This window comes from Ostrea edulis, chromosome 6 (assembly GCF_947568905.1).
Source record: "Ostrea edulis chromosome 6, xbOstEdul1.1, whole genome shotgun sequence".
NCBI classification, from domain to species: Eukaryota; Metazoa; Mollusca; class Bivalvia; order Ostreida; family Ostreidae; genus Ostrea; species Ostrea edulis.
Genome location: NC_079169.1, coordinates 72,132,827 through 72,141,822, shown reverse-complemented (window position 1 = coordinate 72,141,822; position 8,996 = coordinate 72,132,827). Strand labels below are relative to the sequence as shown.

At 34.5% G+C, this 8,996-nt stretch overlaps 1 protein-coding gene across 1 annotated transcript in view; it reads left to right on the top strand.

Annotated features, from left to right (window-relative positions):
* Positions 1 to 6,685, top strand: part of LOC125647942 (protein ABHD13-like) — a 9,423-nt gene extending 2,738 nt beyond the window's left edge. The window contains exons 2-7 of the mRNA XM_048874815.2: positions 274 to 496; positions 759 to 859; positions 1,817 to 2,073; positions 2,241 to 2,345; positions 3,859 to 3,966; positions 6,397 to 6,685. Coding sequence (XP_048730772.1) covers positions 274 to 496; positions 759 to 859; positions 1,817 to 2,073; positions 2,241 to 2,345; positions 3,859 to 3,966; positions 6,397 to 6,459 — 857 coding nt within the window. The 3' untranslated portion in view covers positions 6,460 to 6,685. The remainder of the gene's footprint in view (positions 1 to 273; positions 497 to 758; positions 860 to 1,816; positions 2,074 to 2,240; positions 2,346 to 3,858; positions 3,967 to 6,396) is intronic.
* Positions 6,686 to 8,996: the final 2,311 nt, after the last annotated feature.

Sequence of the window (8,996 nt, the reverse complement as noted above, 5' to 3'; positions counted from 1 at the left end):
ATCTATCTTAGGATGTCAAAAATAGTATAATTTGTGTGACATAATATACTTCTGTCATGAAATTAGGCATTTTTCTGTTTGATATCCTAACTTACCCTTGATGAAGGAATGGTGATATAGTGTAAGATTCCATCGATCTGAGAACATGTGTTCTAACTTTTTATTGTGTTGATTTCTTGAGAAGAAATAATCATATCTTAGACTTCTAGTATATCAATGGCAATTCAAGCTGTTTATTGACTCACAGATATGTTTATGTTGCTATGGTTACAGGTGTATTTTACAATGCCCAGGATATGCTGTTGTATTATCCGGAACAGCCCCCTCAGTCCAGACTGTTTGTGGACAGTCCTCAACGATTCAATCTGCATGGAGAGAACCATTTCATCACCACTAAAGACAATGTCAAAATCAATGTGGTGCTTATAAAACATTCTAATCCTAATGCTCCAACTGTGATATATTTCCATGGCAATGCTGGAAATATAGGACACAGGTTAGTTCTGGCAAGGATATCTTTCTTCCTCCTTCTCTCTTCCCCCTCCTCTCTTTCTCTCTCTCTCTCTCTCTCTCTATCATTACACACACAAAAGCTTAATTCTGTACATATATGATATGATGTAGATTACACTAGATGTACAAATGTGTGCAAAATTATCATAATATATTTCTTTAGATGGACATTGACTAACCTAATAACTAATAATAGCCAGGCGTTTATGTGCAGTTACCTATATTTACATCTTTTATTTTGATAGGTATCCTAATGCAGGTGATTTACATGCTTATACTGGGGTAAATGTTTTAATGGTGGAGTACCGGGGGTATGGACGGAGTGAAGGGTCTCCTTCAGAGTCAGGTAAAACAGCACAACTATTCGGGTGTTGCATCATGGGTAGGAAGAATGTTTAAATAATTGATGTTTTCTGCTGATTCAGCCAAAGAAAATCTCCCAGAATAGTAGAACTTTCTGTAAATTTATATATTCAAGGCAGTGTTTTGATTCCATTATGCCAAATATAGATTGGAACTTGACTGGTCCTCATAGACCTGTGCAATCTTGACCACAGTGGCACTGACATACTACTAAATATGATAATAATAAATTTATTTTGTAAAGCGTAAAATCCATATTGCTCTAAACGATACTGACCCCAAGTTTAACATTAAGAGCTTGACACTAATGAATGGACTCCATGTAGGCAATAGTCTATAGAGCTAGTGAAAAATTTAGTAGTCCAAGGGCCACAGACCTGAGGGGATGGCTTCAAGCTTGAAACCTTTAACGTAAACCCCTCCCGCTTTATAAATGAATTTAGATATTCTTGGAATGCATTTCCAGCATTTTCCACATCAGTGTCATGCTTTCGATGATGCCCATATCACATTCAACTCCAACTTGAAAAAGGCAATAGGACCTTCACCTACCATTTTCCTTCAATATTCAATCAGACTAAAGCCCAATCTCATATAAACAGAGATCAGACTTTATTGTCAGACTGCTTCAATGTTAAACATGGAGCTCAGAGTCCTTACTATCAGATTTCCGGCACACATGTATTAGAATTAGTCACTTTGCCCAACAATCTATTGGGAAAAAAATGTTCTATTAATATGCAATAGTCCACCATACAAACAACTAGCCTAGTTGTATTTTCAATATCTTTAAACTACAGGACTACTGTTTGTGTCAAACCCTGTCATTTTCGATCTGAATCTGATTCAATAGACTGTCCTAACTCTAAGAACTTGATCTATTTCACTACGTGTGATACAGTTAAATGTACTTGTAATTTATGTGATTCATTTATTACAGGGTTATATTTAGACTCGGAAGCAGCAATGGATTTTTTACTTAACCGTCCAGATATAAATAAAGACAAAATTGTAGTGTTTGGACGCTCCCTAGGGGGCGCTGTGGCTGTTTGGCTGGCCAGCAGCAGGAAATACTCTCCACATATCTCAGCTCTAATCTTAGAGAATTCCTTCACATCGCTTCCAGACATTGCGCGGTCCATTTTTGCAGATTTGTACATTCTGAAATATATACCTGTCTTTCTATTTAAAAATAAGGCAAGTACTTTTAAATAATATTAACATGTTTGAAAAAAAAAATAATGGTCAATATTCAATGATGTCAAATGAAGGAATAGCAAATGCATATTATTGGGAGGGGCTATACAAAAGATTGTTAATCAAATTGAATAAGATGGTTTAATGAATCAAGTGTATTTTTCCAGTATCCAACAGTAGATAGAATTCAGCAGATTACCATTCCGACCTTATTTCTCTCAGGACAAGGAGACAAGTTAATACCACCCAAAATGATGTCAAAACTACACAGTGTAAGTTTCTTTTGTTATACTGCAGTAGTATATCATAGGATTTCCTTTGTTCATGGGCTCAAATGTTTGTTGTTCATTGGGACTTGTTTTCTTTATTGGAAAGTTATTATTATTTTATGACCCCCTTCAAAGAAGAGGGACATATTGCTTTGCACCTGTTGGTCGGTATGTTGGTCAGTAGACCACATGTTGTCATCTCAATATCTAGAGAACCATTCACTTGATCATAATGATATTTTATATATGGGTTGGTTATGAGTAGAAGAGGACCCCTATTGTTTTTCAGGTCCAAAGGTCAAGGATCAATCTACTCTGGACATGGGAAGACAATTTTGACATTGTCCGCTCAATATCTTGAGAACCCTCTGCTTGACAGACATCAAACTCAGTACACTGGTACATCATAAGGAGTATATGACCCCTATTGATTTTGAGGTCACATGGCCAAAGATCAAGGGTCAAACTGGGCATAGGAATATACTGACCACTCAGTGTCTAGAGAACCCTTGCTTGATAGACACCAAACTTGGTACACTGGTACATTTTCAGGAAAAGATGACCCCCATTGATTTTGAGGTCACAAGGTCAAGGGTCAAACTGGACTTAGGAATATACTGTCCACTCAATATCTGAGAACCCTTTGCTTGACAGACATCAAACTTGTTGCAGAAGTGGAATTTCTCGATCCCACACGAGTAAATAATGAGGGATTAGTTTTCTTACAATTTACCCACTATTTAGTGCATAAAATCAGGAGCTTTGAGAAAATTCAAAATTATTAAAATTAGGGCTAAAATGATTCACCGAAATATTGATACTGTTCAATATAAACGCTCAATTCATTGCCTCGATTTTCGGTTTGATACGTTTAATGCAAAAGAGTTCAGTAAAATGCATCATAAAATAATCTGTACTTATTATTTTACCTTCAAGAGGGACAAAATAACGTCGAATAATACTCAGACTGTTGTTTGCCTTCAGTCTGACGATTGATTGAATTTATATTGTTTAACGTCCCTCTTGAGAATTTTTCATCCATATGGAGACATTACCATTGCTGGTGAAGGGCAGCAAAATTTAAGCAATGCTCAGTGCTTCCGACCTTTGAGCAGGGAGGGATTTTTATTGTGCCACACCTGCTGTGACATGGAACCTCAGTTCTTGCCAGGTCATCCGAAAGACTGCCTCATTTAGTCACTTCTTACGACAAGCAAGGGGTACTGAGGACTTATTCTAACCCAGATCCCCACGGGATTTGAGTCTGACAAAAATAACAATGAACTTTACTATTTTAAACTACAGAGCCACAGGCATGTTGTCGTTTGGCAGTGTGGAAACATTTCGCTTTTAAAATTACGTATTACTAAAGGTTACACAGTTACAATTACACATGTAAAATTACTAACAGTTACCCAGGTAAAACTACATGTATTGTAGTTTTAAATAGAGAAAATTGTGAAACCCATTTAGTGAATGAAAAATTAAAAGATAAACACTCCAAATTATATTGCAGGTGTCTGGTAGCTCACTCAAGAAAATGGCAAAGTTTCCTGGTGGTACCCATAATGAGACATGGATGTCCCAAGGGTATTATGAAGCTTGGGTCAGCTTTTTACAGGAAGTAAGTTTTAAAATTGTTATCTAGAGTGCTTGTATTAAAAATCTCATTTTTAGGACACCTGAATCACTTAGATGTCGACATACTGGGATTACTAGTTGTCCGTCATGCACTAGCATTTGAACATAATCAATTTATCTGAAATTATGTTATGGCCATTTTTCACCAAATTTGGTATGGAACATGTTTGGGGTAGGGGGAAGTTATATTTTTGAATTTCATGGTCATTGCACTCCAGGGGTCTGAGGGATGGGGTCAAAACACGAAAAGTGATGTTATATTTGATAGCCTTCTTCTTTACTCAGGGACGTTTTGTATATATATAGTCATAATGAGCAAAGATGTCTTTACCAAAGTTGTGAAGTTCATGGCCCCAGGGTCAGGGAATTTGGTACTAGAGTGGTTAGGATTCACATTGTGAAAGTGCATTGCTATATATATTAAAAATTTTCTAAATTTTCTTTACTCCTTAATATGAAACAACCAAACTGAGTTCATAGTAATAATAATAATAAGAGAAATCTTTACCAAATTTGTGAAATTCATGACCCTGAGGCAGGGCTTTGTAGTTCATATGGTGAAGAAATTGCATTCTTGACATATATGTAGGATACCCCCTAAAAAAAAATTATAGAAAACTATGTGTATTTGATTTAATATTGCCAAAAAACACCACATTTCCCACAAATTTTTCCCATGAAATCACCTTTATTTTTGCATTATTTACAGATCTTTACTTGAAAATTCAATGGAAAAACCACCAAATTGGGGGAAGGTGTTGCAGTTCATGTATTAAAGACCGATTTATATTGTTATTTGATCAAATAATAGAAAATCTCAACAAAAATTCTACTTCATTCTATTTGTCCAAAATCTTGGGTATTTCATTACCTTAAAAATACTGTGCTTACATGAATTTTCTATTTTTTGATTAAACAACAATGTAAATTGGTCAGTAATACATGAAATGCATAATCACAAGATTTTTTAAGGATTTCAATTTTTAGGTAATGTTTTCCATTGAATTTTCAAGCAAAGATTTGTGAATACCGCTAAAATAAAGATGGTGGTTTCAAGTTTTGAATATCTTGTGTCCCTAAAAGCCCTCTTCTTTAACCCTGCACAGCTTGAAGAACTACTATATGCATGGTTATGAAGAAGATAGAGCCCTCTACCAAAATTATAATTACCATGACCCCCTGGGCAAGGGGTTCATTCAGGCTTTAAGCTTGGGTCCAAATGGGTGTACAGTGTAAAGCATTCACCATATTTAGATATGGTTGTTAGTTCTGTGTATCATGAAGAAAACATGTACTGTAGAAATGGTTATAAAAATATCATCTTTACCCCTGTGTATTGGGAATAGATACGTTACAAGTTGTTGTGAAGAGCATGCAGCCCTCTCTCTACCTAAAGTTTGAAATTCCCAACCCCTACATCCGGGGTTCAGACTTAAGGGCAGAGCTAAATACATGTAATTGGTAGATAAAAGAGTGATGATACCATTTATGTTGTAAATTAAATCATTCTCTTTATTTTTGTGCAGTATAATAAAATATATGTACTATATATGCATGGCTATAAATAGCATGAAAACTACCACCATGGAATTCATTACTTCAAGACTAGTTACAGATAGAGGCTTGTGAAGAAATAGCTGGAAGAAAAACTATTTACATGGTTCTGATGAGCATGGGTCTTTATACCAAATTTGGGAAATTCATCATCCCTAGTCCAGGGGTGGGACTCTAGGACAGGCCCCCAAATGATTATGTAGTGAGAAAGCATTTAATCTTAAAAGTAATGTTTTACTTCAGATTATTATGAAGCAGTATTGTGTGTATGGTTATGAAGAGCAGGTAGCCCTCTCTACACATGTGTCAGGAGTTCAGGCTTTAGGGCTGGGATAAACAGACAAATTTTATCAGTAAAGTCCTCCTCCTCAGTGTGTTGTGACCAATACTATATGTATATCTATAGCATGAAGACTACCACCGAAATTGTGGAAAGTGGGCTAGTTATTGATGCTTCAGGGAGCAGGAATCATATAGTGAAATTTGTACAGTACATGATTATTTGTTTGAAATGCTCTTTTATATGTGGACTTTGTTAAAAACTTATCTAAAAGCTAAGAACAATATATTTTCATTCCAAAAACAAACATTTAACACTTTGTTTGATTTAGGTGTCCATGGAAAAGTTGTTGCATGCTACTCAGATGATTGTCAAGGCCCATGGGCCTCTCATTTTAAATAATACACAAATGTTTTGGTGAAGAATTGAGTGATAATTGATAAGAGTACATGTCTGTTTATTATATTTCTTGGAAATGAAATCTTGTTCATGAGTGGATCTGTTATCATGATCACTTCATTCTAAGCTATTTCAGGTATTGCTATATACTATTTCAGGTATTGCTATATACTATTTCAGGTATTCAGTTCAAGAAGAAAGCCAAGGATATCTCCCGAGAGACATGGTGTGGTGGATCTATGAATTCCTATGCAATTACTATGGGGGAAATGTTTCTTGTTATATCTATGACACTATTTAGTGCCCAGTGATCTGTGATGAATTCAACATTTCTGTTGCATAACAAACTTGTTGCATTTTAATAAGTATTCTTGTTTTCCTTGTGGTACAAGAAGTTGGGAATATTGTCATTTCAATGATTTCATGCACACAAAAATAATTTACTAGTAATAAACCATTAAATATGTGATTATTTGTTGAATTATAATTCATGTATGATTGTATATGTGTTATCATCCATAATCCAAGCCCAGTTAGATCCATCAACATATGTCAAACTTCAACAAGCAACCAAGTAATATATAATTCAAGTATTTCTCCATTACAAAATTATGGTCAAGACAAAGTGGTTAACTATTCTTCAGGAGACTTCTGCGCAAAGTATTTAAGATTCTACCTGGTAATATTATCTCCATTACAAGATAGGTCAAGTTTCAACAAGCCACCCCAGGGTAGAGGGAGGACCAGGATAATTGCCTCTCACTTCTTTTGCCAGGATAGCCAATCTTGTTTCAGAGTCATGATGCCATCTGATCATAGACAATCTTCGTGCCGAATATGACCTTATAATTCCAATGTTATTTATTATTGATTGGGCAAAAATGAAGGTGAACGATAATTTACACATCAATAAATCCAACAACGTGATGTATTCATAGGCACCTGAAAACAAATAACATAATGTTCAGAGAATCAGCGGGGAAACTTCTAATTTTTTTAATTGTTTTAAAATAATATGATGGTGACCTGATTAGTGCATGCACTATTCATACCCAGGGCCTTCCACATTGTATAAGAATAATCACTTGAAACAGTCTCAAAAGCATGAACTCAAGGTTATATAACAAGATTCAGTCTATATCACTTAAAGGGACTGGTTCACGATTATTGATAAAAGCATTTTCATTTTTGATGTTAAACATTAAAAACATAACTCATTTAATGTTGACAGCCAAAATGTTGACCTTCTGAATGCAAGAGTAAAAGCAATATCTCAGACTTCAATCTCTGTTATGTAAACAAAGACCTGAATCTTTTTATGTAAACAAACAAGTAAAATATTGATTTTTTTTAATATAATGTATCTTAATTTTGCATAGTCACAAATTTTAACTTTAAGACAACACATTTTACCCCAAAATTGCTTGAAATGTGAAAGATATAATAAACTTAGATCGATATCCATTTCTTTTGAAAATTTCGTGAACAATAGCATACCGCAATCTTTGTTTACAAAACAAATAATAAACTCTCTAAAATGAGATTCTGTGATATTAATGTATAACATTAATTTGCATGTGAACTCTTCAATCACAAAATCTAATATATAATATATTCAGTGAATGAATTTGAATTATAAAAATCAAACTCTTTCAGAGGAATTTACCGATATGTAAACTCTGAACATTTTACTTGCGAACTTAACATAAAAGTGCTTTGCATTTTTATACAGTTTGTGAGTAAAATGTCCAGAGTTTAGATATCGATAAATTCTTCAAAAAGAGTGTTTAATCCTATACTATTGTCTCTTCATTATAAAATTATGGCCTAGCTAAGACAAACAATATTTCTAACTTTCTCTTTGACCTTGATTAATCACCTGTCTCAAGGTCATGATACATTGTCTGGTCAAAAATAACCTTTGTGACAAGTACACTATTGAAGAAGTTAAGGCGCTGACTAATATTTCTAACTTCGTACTTTACAATGGCAAAATGAACTTTCTGGTGGCAACTTTTCATATCAATTATAATTTTTCATTGTCTTTCTAATGTGGCCTGTGCTTTCATGGTGAGACTTTTCTAAGTCTGCAGGAAATGTTTAAAGTGGGTCTGATATATGGAGCACCAAATTAATAGAAACTCAAATAATTGGAAGATGTCTTTAATTGAAGATATCATCAATTCAATCATTGCATGCAAAATTGAATTGATGCACGCATCAAATCATATTACTGTCATCAATTGAATTGATACGCACCTCCTACACAGAAGAGCTCATATCTCGAAACTGGTGTATTGGATAACCTTTCTTGTAGTCTCAATCATCCAGACGCTTGTCTTTATCAGACGAACGAGTCAATGCATCTTGATGATCAAGACTACCTTTCTTGCTTCTTAAGTGACTTTAAAAGATTTGATATTACATTTCTTGAAACTTTGGGGTGGGATGAGGATAGATATTTTGATAACAATTTTTAAAAAAAAATTTACAATTAAATTATGAAGCCTGTATTAAAAATACTTGCATGGTCATGGGCCAGTTAGGTTAGAATATTCTGCAACACTGAAGGGCAAACGGTATCATTATTATCACCTACTTCTGGCCATTTTTCTCTGTGTGCGAAAGAGACATTGTAAACAAGATTGGATGCTAATGCATGTTGGCAATATGTTGCATGTAGTTGCTCAGTGAGTGTTTGCCATACAGAGTTGTTTAGTGTTAATCAAATAATGCCAATCCTGCCTTATTTAAATAACCCTATTTGGATAACACTATTA